Source organism: Ochlerotatus camptorhynchus, unplaced genomic scaffold (assembly GCF_037179485.1).
Source record: "Ochlerotatus camptorhynchus isolate MF236.1 unplaced genomic scaffold, CSIRO-AGI_Acam_v1.1 ptg000379l, whole genome shotgun sequence".
NCBI classification, from domain to species: domain Eukaryota; kingdom Metazoa; phylum Arthropoda; class Insecta; order Diptera; family Culicidae; genus Ochlerotatus; species Ochlerotatus camptorhynchus.
Genome location: NW_027040867.1, coordinates 362,371 through 380,285, shown reverse-complemented (window position 1 = coordinate 380,285; position 17,915 = coordinate 362,371). Strand labels below are relative to the sequence as shown.

The following is a 17,915-nucleotide window of genomic DNA, read 5'->3' as shown; positions in this document are numbered from 1 at the left end:
ACCTGAACTTTCAAGTTCTTTTAAAGGGCTGTCCATAAACTACGTAGACAGTTTAGGGGGGAGGGGTTGGCTATATAAATTTAAAATCGGTCCATACAAATTAAAAAAAATGTATGAATAATGGTCTACGCAAGGGGAGGATCATTGTCTACGCAGGGTGCCGTTATCAAATTTTATGCCTGAATATGTTAACCTTCCGATTAAGGAAATGCAGTGAGTTAGGAATCTCCTTTTTTATATCCATATATAGACCCCCCACACCAAGCACAAGGCGTCAGAAAAATCTTCCGAACTACACGCTTCACATCACCGATTTTCCGAGCACCCGGGGCTTCTGGTGGTAGGTCGTACACTCTCACGTACTGAACGGTGCCCCAGCAGGCGACATGCGTACATCGACTAACTTCTCATCGGCATAATGGAAAATTAATTGTTAACGATTGTGTAGCAAACAATAAAGCATCGAATCCTTTGATTTGAACGATCATCTTAGTGGGATCCACATCCAGCGATTTCACAAAATACGCAATGTCTTCCATTGATGGTTTTGCCGATCCATGTGGGAAGCTGAATCTAATCATCGACATCTTCACGAACGAAAACAATGAGAAAGCACCGCAACAATGAGTTGCTATCGAAAAACACACAGCTGCTTGTGTCAACAGCTACGAGCGAACTGTAAAGTCTTATCTATTTAATTAAAAAAGGAAGTGATCGTGAACGATTTTTGCCTTAACCCTTATGTGTGTAACGGGCTGCCCGGGTACCCATTTTTATGTTTAAATTGAAATAAGATCATGATGTTTATCGTTGTAAAGCTTTCAGGCATCTTGTAAAATGCGTATATAAACAATCTGGTGAAATTTCCAGAGATTTGGGTTAAGGAGGGGCTAAATACTAGTTGTACCCCTTAAAAAGGTGACGGGGTACCCGCGTAGCCGTGGTTTTTAAAGAAGCTCAAACTTCGAGATAGAACCTAATATTGTTCTGAACATTTCAAGATGATTATGGGGTACAGAAACTTCTGGATGGTCACCCCATTATGTCTAGTACATGTTCCGGAAGCCCCAGCTAGGTAGCCAATCTCTGATTTCAACATATACTAGTCATGTGGCATATTTGAATTTACAGAATTTCATGGACATGTCATTGGCTTCCATACCAATTCCAACAAAAGCAGATCATGCGGCATAACATAATTTTCCGAATTTGGTGGACTTGCCATTAGAGGCCATGCCAATTGAATAGAGTGATAATAGCCACCTTAAGCCTCTGAAATAGGTTCCGGAAGCCCCGGAGGAAGTGGCCAATCTCCGATTTCAACAAAAGCTAGTCAAGCGGCATATCAAAATTTTAGAATTTTATAGACATTGAGTCCCGGAGGAGGTGACTGATTTAGTTTTTGTTTAGTTTTAATTCCATTGGCTCAAAAGCTACAAATTAAAAAAAGTCCTTTTTAAAAAAAATCGATTTTTTTCTTGTACCACCCTAACAATTAAATGGTCACCCTAATGACATCATAAAAATAATACGAATTTAAAATTTTATAACAAAACCAAGCGGTGCCGGTGGTGTAGTGGAAAGCGTGATTGCCTCTCACCCCAAAAGGCCTGGGTTCAGACCCAGTCGGCGCCACTGGGACTTTCTGAGGCATAAAATCTCTGATCACGCTTTCCTTCGAAAGGGAATTAAAACCTTTAGTCCTCGGTTCATGAGTTGATGGGTCGATATATAGGGTGAAAACTGCCTCCCTGGCGTCGGTAACATTGGTACTCAGCAAGGTTGCTGATCCTCACAGCGAACCAAAATTCGTTATATTTTCCTTTTCACTGTTGCTGAAGTAGTGCTGCAGTAGAGCGGTTCTCTTCTCGTACACGAGAATATATCTCCCACGAATGATGTTAAATAATTCGGTGTTGCGCTTCTTTTACATTCTCTCGTCGTTCGCTGAGTTAAGGCTTTAGGCAAAACAACAATCGTCACTCATCCACTTGTTCGTTACTGGACGAGTATAGCGGGGTCCATTCATTTCGATTGCTATTCGTTTCTAACTAGGTAATCTTGAGTCAACAAAGACAAAGAATGCAAGATTCTACTCGCTACGAGCGTTCACGGCGATGCAATGTACTGAACTGGACGCTTGAGTGGTAGCTTGACGCTGCGCTGGAGTGAATAATTTTTATCATTCTGCAATCGCTCTACAGATCAGATGCATGCGCGAGAACATAACTTAGAGTTAGGAAAAATACGTTATTAGCCTTTGCTCCTACAGTTCCGGATTCAAAACATTGGGTGCCGTTGACCAACATCTATAACGCGTTTGGCACAGTTAAATATGCGGTTGAATGAAAGGTGTTGGTTCATTGCCTAAATTGAGAACCGCGTGTCACTAAACAGTCGGTAACGCCACTGAACACAAAACGAAGATCTTTTCAATTTAAAGAAATCTAAAGGCAGTACCTATGTGAAACACATTTTGATGCGTTTAATTAGGAAAAACGTGAGCATAATCGCATGTGGTCGGAAGTGAAGAAGAGATCTTCCAACAAACTCACTATGGCGATTTCTACTAAACTGTGGGTATCGGACAGGAGTCATGCTCGGCGAAGTCACATATATCGGTTACAGTAATGACCAGAATTTGCCAGCCTCTACGCGCATCAGACTTATCGGTAAATCAGTTAAATTTTAGCCGTTATTCCAAATCTTTCTCATGCCTTCTCTCTGTGCAATAAGACAACTGAAAAGAACATGAGTTTCAAAGTATATTCTAAAATATTTTCAGAAAATGGAGCCTGGTTCATTTCTGCATTACAAATTCAGGGCAATATTAGCAGTGCATTTGCAATGCAATTTTTTTCTTTGTATGTACATGGAGAGTAAATAAATAAAATGTATTGAGAAACAAGCTCCACAAAATAAGGAATTAAGGGAAATTCATGGCTCTCGAACTAAATTAACAAATTGCGAATGATCACTGTTGAAGTGAATATAGTAAAATAAAATGTGGGTTCTTTTCACAGGTTCTATACCAATTTATCGATAAAAAAAAATCGATTTGCTTGATTCGTTTTTGCGATGGATGTACAATACAGTATCTTCTCGTTTTTGGTAGCGCATAATTTTCGACTTTTTTACTTTTTTAGAAAGTCCATCCTATGTTAATTTCTTATTTTGATTTCACTAGACCATTCTATGTGGATCCTTTCTACTTGGTATTTTATGATAAATTGTCCAGAAAGTACCAGCACAAATATTAAGAAAAATTTAGCTGGTGAGCACTGGCGTGCACAGGATGGGGCAAAATGGCACAATTGCCCCCCTTTAAAATAAGATTTTTATTTCAATATTCACAAAATTATGATATAAAATAACTTGATTTCTTGATAACTTGATTTGAAGGTGAAATAACTTCATTTCATAAAATAAGTCAATTCCTTTGAGATCGTGAAAATTGCACCACAAAGGTGCATGAAGGGACAAACTTCAATGGAACATTTTGGTCACAAAATTGCACCACAATGGTGCATACAAAAAATTTCTAGAGGGTAAATTTAAGGTTGAAAAAATTCACCTTCGTGGTGGTAAGTAGAAGAAAAAGCTATTTATTGAATATCTCTGGTGTAAAAATAACATCAAGGGTGTGCATGGAGGGACTAATCAAAATGAAAATTGGAAAAAAAAATGAATCACGCTAAAAAAATTTGCAGGTGCACATTTAGCTGAAAATTTCTGGTGGAAAATTCGCAACACTGTGGTGAAAGTAGAAGCAAGGTTTATTATTTTTTCTGGTGCATAATTTGCATCGTTCTGATGAATGCAAGCTTAATTGAAAATTTATGGTGGAAAAATAGGAACAGCAATTAGGGGGAAGGAAGAGGAAAAACCTGAAAATTGCACCACAAAGGTGCAAAGTGAAACAAACTTCCCAGAACATTTTTGGTGCACCGTTCTTGTGAATGGAGGAGCATGCTTTATTGAAAATTTCTGGGGCGAAATTTGCATTGCTCTGATAAATGAAATGAACGGAAACTTTCTGGTGGAAAACTTGCACTGGTCCGGTAAATGAAGGCACAAGCTTTATTTAAAATTAAGCTATATTGAAAATTTCTGGTGGAAAATCTGCACCGTGAACGACGGGCAAGCTTTTTGGAAAATTTTTGATCTTAAATTTGCATCCTTCTGCTGAATGGAGAAACAAACCTTAATAATAATTTCCCGTGTAGAATTTGCACCATTCTGATGATTGGAGGGAAGCTGCTTTACTGAAAATTTATGATGAAAAATCTGAAAATAGGGGCAAACTTTATGTGGTGGAAAACCTGCAACATTCTGATGATAGGAGAAGCAAGGTATATTGAAAATGTCTGGTGGAAAACTGGAAAAAGGAAATCAACACCAATCAGAAGTTTGGAGAAGCAATTTTTATTGAACATTAACGGTGGAAAATTTTCATCGTTCTGATCAATTTAAATTTTCTGGTGTAAAATTTTAATGGGGCAAGTTTGTATTGAAAATTTTTGGTGTAAGATTTGCAACAATCTGCTGCATGGAGAGGCAAGCTGAATTGAAAATTCCTGATGAAAAAATTGCACACTTTTGGTGAATGGAGTGGCATGCTTTATTGAAAATTTCTGGTAGAAAAACTACAACATTTTGGTAAATGGGCGGTCAACTCAAACTTGACTTCCGAGGAGAACCTCAAGGGTATTGAATGTTGAAGACAGCTCTAAAAGAAAAGATTTCTGGCGATGATTCCATGAAAATTCTGCGAATAATTTCCAGTGAATTCTGCAGATAGTTCCAAGATAATTTCGAAATTTCAAGGGAATTCCGAGGGGGTAGTCCACTCTGGCCGCATGAAAAATAGCCCAGACAACCAGAATGTACGTATATTCAAAGTTGTTTCTGTGATATACAAACATATATACAAACAAACAAATCGTATATAATGCAAAAAAAGGGCCTATACCTACAAAAGTGGAGGCCATATACGTGCACATTTTTATTTCTTTTTAAACGAGTTGATTTGACATTATATACGATTCAATCTGTAATAACAAATTCAATTTGAAAAACCTTACGATGTAATCCGATTTCATTTGTGCTACAGTACGATGAAAAAAAAAATCGTCGTATATAAGTCGGAAATTTGCATACTTTACGATTTAACTTAAACATAATGCGATGTATGTCATACTTATATGCGATGTTGACTTAAACTGTAGTTATTTACGATACATTCTGTACATTGTTATACGACTTCTGGTTGTCTGGGAGGTCATTTAACGAATTTTTTATGAGGGTAAATAACGATCAATTCAAAAAATGAATGCATGGTGTTGTCAATTGAAATATCCTCTTTAATTGAGATTTTTTTGGCGCGATTGGATGTCTCCTGAAGCCGCTGCACCAGGTTCCCCAGGAGACCTCCCGTCTGAGTCGTCGCGGGGCGGGACGTCTGGCGGTTACACCACTAGAGCTGGAACAACGAATTTTTTTGTGGTTATTCTCTGATAGATGACCCAGTCTTGTACTTAGCCGTTTTTGATTTGGTTGAAAAATAAAAATTTGGCGACTTTTTGAAAAAAACAACAGTCCGTTTTTGTACCCTAAAATTGGAGATAAAAGCTTGCACCAAAAATCCATTTTTGATTCTTATGAAAATCGGCTACGTACAAGACTAGAAAAAAAGGTACTTAACTCGAAAATTCAATTGCTGTTTAAATCGAATGAGCCGTTTCTAAAATACAGTACCCGCCAATTTTGAAAACATCGTTTAGAGATAATCGCGGCAGCAGTTGGAACTACTAAGACACGCCGTTTCGCCGGTAACGGGTGGGTACTCCGAGCGCTCACCTGAGCGCGCTTGGAGCGTCTGGACACGAGTCCACTAATCGGCCTATAACTTTGGAACGATTTCACTTGCGGGCTTGTGGTCAAATCTATGTCAAAGTAGACATTCCAAAGTATTTTTTAAGCCAAAAAAAAAGATTTTTTGAAATTTCCAGAGTGGACTACCTCCTTAAATAATGCTTATTCTGGAAAGAATTTTTGGATAATGCAGAGGAAATTCTTCTGAAACTTTAAGGGAATGTCAGTTCCAAGGTGAGAAAAAAAGTTCTAAAATATTCCGATAAGAACCTCGAGGATATTCAATTCTTATGACAGCATCAAAATATTTCTGGAGAGAATTCAAAGAAAATTCTGCGTACATTTTTTAGTGCATCTTGCAGATAGTTCCAAGATAATTTCAAAAATAATACCGAGAAAATCAAATTTTGAGTGAAATCCAAAAGGGATTTTAAGCAAAATTTCAAGCAAATATCGAGAATAATTTCTAGCTAATTCACTTCCAAGATGTTCGGAGAAAAAAATCGTCAAGAGTTCTAAATATATTTCCAGTGGACTTCTGAGAAGAATTTCAAAAGAGCTCTTAGAAGTGTTCTAAAAAAATACGAGAAGAACTTCAAGGATATTGAACTCTGAGGACAGCTCCATAGGATTTCTGGGGAGTATTCCAAGAAAATTCTGCGTATAATTTCTAGTGAATCCTGCAGATAGTTCCAAAATAATTCCGAAAAGAATACTGAGAAAATTGAATTTTGAGTGAAATTCCAAAGGAAAGCAGTTTGCATTGAAGAAGATGAACCGGAGCAAAAAAAATATAAAATTAGCTAAATTAAGCCATAGGTAAACAGCGGTGGGTGGACAGCACCATCTCCCACGCACTTTGGAGTACTTCCCTTTACCAGATTAAATGCACCATAGAAAAAAAAATTGCCCCTCCTTAACAAGATTCCTGTACACGCTAGTGCTTTTGATCTAACTGCAATCACTCTATCAAAGCACAGGGATTATGTAAAATAATTTAAGTGCTACTAAACTGATGAAATTTTGGATTTCGGTTCCACGGGACGAATACGCAATACCACAAAAGAACTCAATTCATTGTAATCAATGATTAATAATTATTGAAAGTCTGTAAGATTCAGACTAAACACTTATGGTAGTACATATTGCTTTTCAGTTCCTGACGCCCCAGTTATCCGCGTCTCGTAAGCCAGTATAATCCTATAAGAATAAGAGGAAAGGAAAACTGATTGGATATTATAAAAAACGATTCTCCAAGTGGCCAAGTGCCCTTCCCGTGTCAAACTGTCATCGTTGTTAAGGAACACTGGGGCAAGTATCTCTTAGCGGAAATGTGATTATTTTCAATCTAGTACTTTGCGCTAGTGCACAATGCCACTCAAAAATAATCACTTCTGCTTATAGAGATGCTATCCGTTTCATCTTCCCCGCACGCTTCAACTTGCCCCGGTGTACCTTGCATAAGATTTTTTTCTGCTTATTAATCCCGTTGCGACAGATTCTTTCAACGTCTGGCGCGCCCATCCGAAACCCTCTAAAGAGAAAACGAAAACAGTTTTCCGATAACATCGCTCCGCAGCTTCCATTTTGCTATGATCCACCGTTTTCCCTTGAGGCCAGGAAAATATTTGTCCCTGCTTAGTCCCAGCACACCAGAATACTAATGCCCTCTCGCTTGCTCTCTCTCTCACTCTTTTACTAACGTTATCTTTTCATTCCATTTACTTCTTCGCAGACACAACGAGTCCAGCATCTACAAGATGCTCGACTGGCAGAAGCCGGGCAAATCGATTGTGATTTGTGCATTGGGAGTCTTTTTCGTCTTTATCATTCACTTCGTTTGCTACTGTATGTACTGTCTGAGGGTGTGGCTGTACGCGCGGTTCTGCCTTCCGGAGCCGACCAGAAATGGGTCCCGCAGTGCCGATAAGATTAGCTGCATCACCAGAAGCCTCTCGACGATGGAGGAATCGCAGCGGGAACAGTTCCTCAACCCTTCGACCGTCATCGATCTCAAGTGATACGAGGAAGGAGGACAACCGCCACAGCCACAACCATCTGGCTCCTCCGCCTACCGGGTCGGAGGCGGTAATCCTTCGGCCCAACAACAACAACAACAACAACAACAACAACAACAACAACAACAACAACATCAACATCAACATCAACAGCAGCAACAACAGCAACAACAGCAACAACATCAACAACCGAAACCAAAACAGTATCATCATCAAGAGCCACAACAGTCATTCACGTGCGCTCGTTAGCTCAAGTAAATTATAATCTCTTTCTCAGTCAAGAGTCATTGTTCGGTAGCAACCCGTTGGAGGGAAGAAATATCTCTCGCAGAAGTTTGATTAAAAGGTAAATTAAACTCTAACAATAACCAACACGGCAAAACAAAACAAACCAAAACAAAAAAAAAACAGAAGAAGAGTTGATTATAGCGCAGTAACAAATTGTGTAAATTGGTAATAAGATTTTAAGTAGGTGGTTAGCTGAAGGTGAGTTTTTGTATACAGTTTTAAACCACAGAAAGTTTAAAAAAAATTATTAATCGACTGTTAAGAAGCATGAAACTATGCGTAGATTCATTGATATATACATAAATATGTATCGCCACGATTAGCAATGAATAGCGTGTGATCGATGATAGTTTTCGATCTCAGGATACAACATTTCTGGCGGTGAGCAGTGATAGTCACGTTCCTATGTTTTGAAGTAGTAGGTTACAGTATTATTTCCAGTATAATTATTTTCCCATAAAGCATGCGTTCGTTTTGTTTTGCACAGATCTCGTGATTGATTTAAATAATTTATGAAAATTGTGCTTCCAAATAACTGCTGCAATCTTTTTGATATGTTACTTTATATTAATTTATAGAAATGTATCGTTTACGGTATCCCGGGGCAAGTTGAAACGCACCGGGAGTTGAAACGGAAGGCGTATCTCGTAGTAGAAGCGAATAATCACTGTGGTTATTTTTAATACAGTAATTACGCTAGTGCACAATGCCGCTAAAAAAGATACTCTGTCCGTTTCACCATTCCTGCACGTGTCAACTTGCCCCGGTGTACCTTACATATAATTATGTGCTCTGCAACGGGCAGTGCAAGTGAATTTTCGTGCAAGAATTTTCTCCCCGGCACTTACAGGAATTGAATGACTTTTGTGTCCGCCGCTCAGGAACGAAAAGTGTATCGCTAGTTGGAATGATTTTTTTTTTTTGAACGGTTGTTATAAAATTAATAAGCTCTCATTAACACCTAGGTTTGATATTACATTGGTATGAAAATATACCCGCGTGAAACATGGTTGTTTGATTCAATTAGAATTGTTTGTATTTATTGGCTCAACATATTCAAAGGTTTGACGGTTGTTCCTTCATATCAACTTGAGTTAATTTTAGTGGGGACATCATTGAATTGCCTCAACTTCAAATGGGGATGATCAGGGTTGCTTCAACCCACTTGCTATAAAAAATTTTTTTTTCGGAATTATGAAATCATTAAATGATATAATGATATTTGGAACATGTAAGTAACAGAAAGAGGTTGTAAAGTATGTGTTTGACTCATAAAACCTGTCAATTTTGCCTTTAGAGCATCACAATCAGCGATTTTATGATTCCTGAGCATTCCCTCAGCGTGAGTGCTCACGAATCGTAAAATCGCTGATTCTGGTTTTATGCGGCAAACATATACTTCGTGACCTGACTTGTAGCTTACAAGTACTAATTATCATTATAACATCTAATGATTTCATAATTCCGAAAAACAATTTTTTATAGCAAGTGAGATGAATCAACCCTGGTGGTGATTAACTGCGATTACACAAACAAGAAGAAAAAATTTTGACGAGAAAGTTGTATAAACTTGAAGAACAAACACCACATTGATTGTGATTAAAATGCAGATGTGAACATGTACATGTTTAAGATATTTGCAGAACAACTGCAAGGTGACATAAGGCTGCGAAAATCTCAAAAACTCAAATCTCATGGCTACTATTTTTGCCTTGCGATTTTCAATTGCGCAATATTCACCGATGAGATTTACGGTTCAAAAATGCATTGCTTTATATTTTGGCATTTTTCATTGATGTTAGTGTTTAATTTGTATTATTCAATGGTAAACTAACATACATGTGCATTGTGCATGCTATCATTTGACGTTTGAGCGGTTTTTATGAGTTTTAAATTGAACCTTGGAATGATTTTTAGGCATTGAAAATGTGAGTGCTTGAAAATGCACGAGATGAAAATCTCAACGAATGAGATTTGAGAATGATTTGGATTTCAAGATGACGGTTTCCGGTTAGCCGTAAAAATCATCAAAATTCCTTTAATATGGACGCTACAAATACATGGATTTGGCACAAGATATTTTGTATACATGAGGCATTCTGTACATGAACCTAAACAATTAAATTGAACTTTTAGCCATGGCTTCAAGTAAAAAAAAAACACGTCCCACATATGAATTTTAATAATCGAATTACTATAATATGCACCATAGATCACTTTTCCAATGTATTCTATTATGATAGTTATTTTCAATGTGATCTTCTTACATCTAAATAATACGGGTAGTCAGATCTTGGAATTCAAAATGCTCAAACGTCCTACCAAAGAACTCAATTCACCTAGTTGCTCCAGTTATTAAGATTTGTTTATGGGATTTGGCTTAATTGACTAAATCCTCGGATACCTCGTAATTCTGGGGTTTACATGAACGTCGGCCATACGTTTGGCAATGTGCTTCAACACTTTTACATGGTGATTTTCAGACCAGCAGGTGAATTCCGAGCAGAACAAGAAATTTCTACATAAACCTAATATGCAGAAATGTCTTTCTCTTCGATGAAATGTATGCCCGGAATTCAGCTGCAGGTATGACATGTACAGGCTTACAATTTTTAAATACATTACTGCAACTTCGGGTTTCGGCCTCATAGCCTAGTCAGTAAAGGCACGGTATTACCATGCCGGAGGCGGCGGGTTCGATTCCAGGTCCGGTCAAGGGAATCTTTCGGGTCGGAAATTTTCTCGACTTCCCTGGCATTGTGCTTGCCATACAATATACAAATTCATGCATTGGTATTGGCATCGAAAGCTCTCAATTAATAACTGTGGATTTGTATTTAGAACACTAAGTTGCCCTAAGCAATAAGCTTGAAATGCGAATAAGATGAAGGAGAACTTCGAGTTTATGAAAAAAAATTGCTTTTAATATTGATATTTTCGGATCGGAGCCACGTGTAGAGTCTGTAATTCCGACTCGAGACGTAGCGGTACAGAGCCACAGGATTGAACATACGAACCAGCGTTGCCAGATTGTTTTCAAGCTTATTGGTATCATAGGTTTTAAAAAAAATCGGTATTTATCGGTATTTGCTATTTTAATCAAAATTTTATTTTTGCCGTTTTTGAAGGCGAAAATTTAATTTTTTGGAGTACAAACAGCCTTTCTATAATAGTCGTAATAAATTTCCAAGAAATGTGTTAGTTAACTTCTAAAGCAAGCTGAAAAAACTTCCAGAAAAAGAAGAAAGAAGCTCTTCTGGAGGATGTTTGAAAAAAGTTGTAAAAACATCTTGGGAACTTCCAAGAAAAATGTCAAAAATTTAAAGAAACTTTCAGGAAAAAGTTAGGAAGATTTTGGAAATCTGAAGAAAATTCCAGGAGTAGACATTTCCTGGAGAAGCTAGAAGCAACTCTGAATTTTTTTCCAATAGAAGTCCGGAAAAAACTCATGGAGAAACTTTCAGAGGAAGATGAAAGAAGCTTCTGGGATAATTCACTAGATACTTCCTTTAAAAGATTAAATGATCTTCCTGGAGAAGACGGAAGAAACTTCCTGGACGCGCTGGAAGAAACTTTCTGAGGTAGTTTTGAAGAAACTTTTGAAGAAATTTGGAAGCTTCCTCCTATGGTTTTCGGGACAGGCAAAATAAACTTATAGGAGAAGTTTAGAAAACAAAATTCCAGAAGAAAGAGATTTCTGGGGGATGTCGAATGAAAATTCAGATAGAGATCGGTAGAATCTTTTAGGGAATGATAGCACAATATTCCGGGGCGGTAAAAAACGGAAGAACCTCTCGAGCGAAGTCAGAAGAAGCTTCCGAGGGAAATCGAAATATCTTTCCAGTAGGAATCGGAAAAATAACTTACAGGGGAAAGGTTGAATAAAATTCCAGATGAAAATTGGAAGAAACTTCAAAGGGAAGATTGAATAATCTTAAGCAGTTAAAAAAATTTACTTTTTTTGGTCACATAAAAGATAAAAGTATTTCCCGATTATAAGTTGTTTCACGAATCCTGGGGCAAATACGGTGAGGAAATGGAAATACTAGTTGAAAGAGTATCAAACATAAGAAGTTATTAAATATGAATCACTTTTTTAGCTCTCAAATAAAATTTGACATATTTAAATAGATAAAAGTCTCTAACAATAGTTTTCTCTGAAAGTTTGCAGGCAGGCAAAAATCATTATGATTATTTAAAAAATCGGTATAAATCGGTATTCTGAGACACCTTATCTGCATATCGGTATCATGTTCATAAATCGGTACAAATACCGAAAAATCAGTATTTCTGGCAACGCTGGTACGAACCTTATATAGAGCACACTACTCAACTTTGTGCACTGTTCGCAGGAAGATATTTTGTCGACAGCTCTTCGGCACAATTCCCTCGAAATCCGTGAAACTTAAGCCCCCTTTTACGATCTTCATAATTTCGTACGGCTAACTGTTCGTTCCGCCTACCGATGGTTAGCCACTTCACGTTTACCTTAGAAATTCCGGAAAACTTCTGTACGCGCTTGGACTCACTCACCCAAGTACCAGAGAATTGTTCCGCGCACTACAATGTCCACTGTAATCCCACGGGATCAACGGGGTCTATGCTGATTGGTTCGATCAACGCTGGTCTGATTGTACTCCTGAAGACGGTGCAATACTCACTGAACGGTTTGCAGTTAACTCGGTGCCATCTGGGTTGGACGATTCACGGAGTAATTGAACCGAACGCTGCTGGATCAAACGATCATCATGCTTTCCTGGTGTGTTCTGAAGACAACGACATCGAGCTAACGGATCTGGTGAAGCAGATGTACAAGGTGGAAGACTTTGGCATCACTGGTCAGTCCCCAAAGATAGCAGACGAAGATCAACGTGCACTGGATATAATGAACCGTACAATCACGCAACGAGGAGAACGCTTCGAGGTAGGACAGATCTACAAGTACAATAACTTCAACGATAACTTTTCCGGATAGCAAGCCACATGCACTGCGTCGACTTCAGATCACCGAGAAGAAGATGGATTCCGATCCTGATTTCGCTGAGAAATACTGTAGTAGGATCCAGGACTACGTTGAGAAGAGATATGCTCGAAAACTGGAGCCTGAAGAACTTGCTGAAACACCGAACACCTGGTATTTGTCTCACTTCAGCGTGGTAACTGCCGATAAGTTCCGATTGGTTATGCACTGATTTTCGTTGAACGATCTGCTACTGAAAGGTCCTAATTTCGTTCCCGCGCGCTAGGAAGAAGAAGATTGCTTTTGTGGCGGACATTATGACATCATCATTCGTAGATTGGATCAGAACTCCCAGCGTTTCTTTTTCCGTGGTATGGATCGCTCTAGCCTACCCCTCCCCCGCCCCTAGCGTAAACATTATGATGGTGATGATATTTGGCGCTGTGTCTTCTCCTTCGATGGCACAATTCATCAAAAACTTCAATGCAATGGAACTGGAGGAAAAGTACCCTGGCGTTGAACGAGCTGTGCTGGAACAACACTACGTCGATGACTATTTTGATTGCGCGGACACGAAGGAAGAAGCCATTTAACTGGTGCAGCGAGTGGTGAAGGCACACGATCACGGAGGATGCAAACTGGTGAAACTGGGATTCGCTTGACCCTTCTTTGGTCGCCGAGAAGAAAGGAAGTGACACTCGTGTACTCGGTATCAGGTGGGATCTTCTTTCAGATGAATTTGTGTTTCCGCTGGATTTTCCAAAACTGGATAAGAAGTTCCGTACTGGTGGCACGGTGCCTACCAAACGGCAGCTGCTGAAGTTTATGATGAGCATCTTCAATCCATTGTGTTTACTCAGTCCGATTACAATACACCTGAAGATTATGTTCCAAGAACTGTGGCGGTTGCCATCCGGATGGGACGACGAAATCCCTGATAGCCTGGTCCCGAAATGGATGGAGTTGCTTAGCGAAACTGCTAAGCTGGAAGAAATACGTGTTGCGAGGTTCTACTTCCCGGAGGTATCGTCCCTTGCCGATACTGAGCTGCATGCTTTCTGCGACGCAAGCAATTTACATGGTTCATCGTCAAAACGGTAAGTCACACGTTGCATTGGTGTATGCCAAGGCAAGAGTTGCTCCACTGAAATCATCGATGGTACCACGATTTGAACTTCAAGGGTATGTTCTTGCAAGTCAAATGATGAAGGTAGTTCAAGACGAACTAAAAATAGAATTAAATATGCAGTACTTCTGGACCGATTCTAAAATCTGCTTAAGTTGGTAGAAGACGAGTCAGAAGCTCACAGCGTATGTTGGTTCTCGTGTCATGAAAATTAAGGAGAATGGTCATGGCGTTGATCTGTGGCATTGGGTTCCATCGCAGTTGAACGTAGCTGATTTGGCTACGAAGTCCTCCAAGTTTGGTTGTATGCATGAATGGTTGAAAGGTGCTGACTGTCTGTATCGGGATAGTGTCCATTGGCCGAACAATGAACCGCTACAGATGTCCTCTTCTGAGTTGGTAAATTTCCATACCGAAGTGATTGCTGATGTTTTCGTGGATCCGATGTGCTGTACCGTGGTTGAAGTTGAGTTGGTTGACCTTCCAGATATTGAGAGGTTCTCTGATTTCAATCGTTTGATTAGATCTACTGCGTACTACCTGAAAATGCGAAAGATTTTAGCACTGCCAAAGTGTGAAAAGCCTAGATGTTCGACATTCTCCGTGAACGACATGGATGAAGCTAAGAGTGCCTGGTACAGGAAGGAACAGTCGGAAGTTTTCTCTGAAGAGTTGCACAGTCTGAAGCAGACCGGATTCGTGAAAAGCAATAGTCGTTTGAAAACATATTCGCTGTTTCTGTATAACGGAATCATCCGTATGCGTGGTCGTGTGCAGGATGATGGAAAGTCGTTTAAAGTGAACAATCCTGTGATTCTTCCTGACAACCACCAGTTTTTAACTCTACTGATTCGCACGTACCATATCGCCAACGCACATCAAGGAATGGAGACCGTTGTTAACAACATCAAGGAACGGCACCGTATCCTGAAGATTCGCTCACAGGTGAAGAGGTACACAATGTCCTGTGTCAAGTGTCGTGAGCTTAGAGCAAAACCGACCGTTCCGCAAATGGGAAACCTACCACCGGAAAGAACAACCCCGTTCGTGTTCCCGTTTACTTGTACGGGTATTGATTATTTTGGACCGTTGTCTGTAAAAGTTGGTCATCGTGTTGAAAAGAGGTGGGTAGTATTGTTCACGTGTATGACATCAAGAGCTGTACACCTTGAAGTCGTGCCATCTTTAGACACGGGCAGCTGCATAATGGCCATCCGCTGTTTCATGTCCATCCGTGGCTTACCACAGTGTATCATGACCGACAACGGTACCAACTTTACTGGTGCAGATGCTGAACTGAAGAAACTGGTGAGAACTCTGGATCAGCAGCAGATTGAAGATTCGCTGGCTTCAGAGGTGTTTATTCCACCTGGTGCTCCACATTTCGGAGGTTGCTGGGAACGTTTAGTACGTTCTGTGAAGACTGCCCTTCGTGCAATCCTACGGCATAGGCACCCTACGGACATGGTGCTGCGTACTGCTTTGTGCGAGGTAATGAACACAGTAAACAACAGACCTTTGACACACGTTCCGGACGACCCCCTGGACCCTGAACCGATTACACCAAACATGTTGCTGGTTGGCCGAAACAATTCAATCCAGTTCGACCATAACTTTGATGAACGAGATCTTAACTGTCGTGCTACCTACAAGCATTCTCAGATCTACGCGGATCGTTTCTGGCACAGGTGGATAGGCTCGTTTCGTCCGGAGTTGATCAGAAACCGCAAGTGACCGGACAACAGGAATTACCACGATTATCTCGTCGGTGATCTAGTGATGATAGTGAACGAATCGCTACACCGTGGAAGCTGACCGAAAGGAGTTGTAGAGAAGATCTACCAAGAGCCGGATGGAAAGGTGAGAACAGTTGCAGTGCGGACATCAAAGTCGACCTACAAAAGACCTGTAAGCAAGGTTGTGCTGCTACAGGCCATCAGCTCGGTTCCTGGCTTGGGTAATGTTGCTAACGCTGCCAGTCCGAACTTTTCTACTCGGGTATCGCAGTCGTCGCACCGTCAACCCTCAGGCCACTTAAGCCCTACAGTAAAAGTATGGACGTCTGTCAAAAGTTGTTCCAATCGAACCGTCAAAATGCACCGCTTTGCTCGATTGGAACAGCTTTTTTCAGTTTTGTGGTGACAGTCGTCCATACTTTTACTGTAGGGCTTTACAGGCCACTCCTGAGCGTAACCATAGCAACGAAATAAATATCGTAGCAAGCGGGTGTGAAAAAAGAAAACGAGAGTGAAAACCTGATTGGAGCAAAACTGACGCTGTTTCCCCCCGAAAAACAAACATTCTGGACGTCTCTCGACAGTCTGGACACGAACTTCTGCAGACAGGTGAGCGAACACCCGGCCGTCAACGACCAGGACGATTGCTACAGGGCCCAATAATTATTGACTTGCTGGGACACCTGGAAAATTTGCGCTCACCCAAAAGCGTCCGGGATAACCTTCACGAACACGGGAACCGCTCGTACGTGCAGTCAGTATCATACTGACCGCGCGCTATTATCGGAGTATCCCGCGATTGACCAACGGAAATTCCAAGTTTTTAAAAGTATGTCTTACTAGCTCGAGTCTATCCATATGTGCGGTTCAGGTGACGGGTTCGGTGAAGCCTGCAGAAGGAGAATGATGTTTGCTCATTTCACGAACTTGAACACCAATCAGAAACCTTAATTCTTCGAGCATCCAACCAAAATCATATTTTTCGCTATTTTTGTAATATCTTCGGTAATTTTCAGCGGATTTCTGTCGTATGGTCATGTCGCAAGGCGGTTGGTACGATTGTTAGCTCAATTATTGGATTTTAAATTATTGTCGAGTCAGTGTCTACTGACCGCTTCAGCAACTTAAGGCTGATTGATTTCTCTTTGCATATTTTGCAATGAAAGCTTATAAAAATACCTAGTAGAATGCAACATAGTGGAATTTTTGATTGTACTACTGAAAGAGTATTGAAATCTGAAAAATATTGGTAAAAAAATAATAATCTGGATTTTACGATGCAATGGCAAAAACAGTAAACGTGACCAAGATATTAATGGAAAGTTGAAGAAATAGTCATTCCAACGTATAATCATAGACAAACAGACGTAACTCTTTAAATGAACTTTAAGTTTCAAACAGTTTTGTTTCGTGTTGACCAGATCTGTAATGGATCACCACCGAAGACGACATTCACCAGTTGCTTTTTACTTATTCCGTTAACTTGATAGATGGTCATGTGCTAGCAATGTGCCAAGCGTTACTACCATCAGCTGTTTGACGATCGTAATTGTGATAGGTCGCAACTCTGATATTGAGTTATTTGGGTCTGTTTATCGTTGTTTTGGAATTGTCTACCATTAAATTCAAAGACTATTTTTACGATTTCAAGTTGTTGTCATTTGCAAAATTATGATACGGGTTGTAAGGCTGTTTTAGTGATTTTCAATTCATTCTTGGCCATTTCAGTATTTTAAAGAATGGAACGGTCAAAAATTGGTCAATCATGATTAAATACACACTGATTATGTTATTATTTAAATGATTATATCTTTTTGAAGTTCAACAAAAATACAGGAGTATTATTGTATTTGGCTTCTTCTACCGGAAATCCTGGTTTCGGTTTGCTCTTGATCCTGGTTTCCTAACAGTCC

General features: G+C 39.7%; 3 protein-coding genes across 11 annotated transcripts in view; 2 read left to right on the top strand and 1 right to left on the bottom strand.

Annotated features, from left to right (window-relative positions):
* LOC135710376 (protein rolling stone-like) overlaps positions 1-10,041 on the top strand; it is a 184,054-nt gene extending 174,013 nt beyond the window's left edge. For all 8 annotated transcript variants that reach the window (XM_065232940.1, XM_065232938.1, XM_065232941.1 and 5 more), the window contains one exon: positions 7,610-10,041. In XM_065232940.1, coding sequence (XP_065089012.1) covers positions 7,610-7,895 — 286 coding nt within the window. In that variant the 3' untranslated portion in view covers positions 7,896-10,041. The remainder of the gene's footprint in view (positions 1-7,609) is intronic.
* Positions 1-17,915, bottom strand: part of LOC135710353 (uncharacterized) — a 444,976-nt gene that overhangs the window by 383,528 nt on the left and 43,533 nt on the right. The gene's annotated exons all lie outside the window — the stretch shown is intronic.
* Positions 13,508-16,288, top strand: LOC135710325 (uncharacterized). Of its 2 annotated transcripts, XM_065232846.1 has the most exons (3): positions 13,508-13,748; positions 13,857-15,837; positions 15,869-16,288. In XM_065232846.1, the coding sequence occupies exons 2-3, from the start codon at positions 14,471-14,473 to the stop codon at positions 15,960-15,962; spliced, it is 1,461 nt and encodes a 486-aa protein (XP_065088918.1). In that variant the 5' UTR covers positions 13,508-13,748; positions 13,857-14,470; the 3' UTR covers positions 15,963-16,288. The 2 variants fall into 2 exon arrangements, with proteins under 2 accessions (XP_065088918.1, XP_065088917.1); XM_065232845.1 differs by having other exon boundaries at positions 13,508-15,837.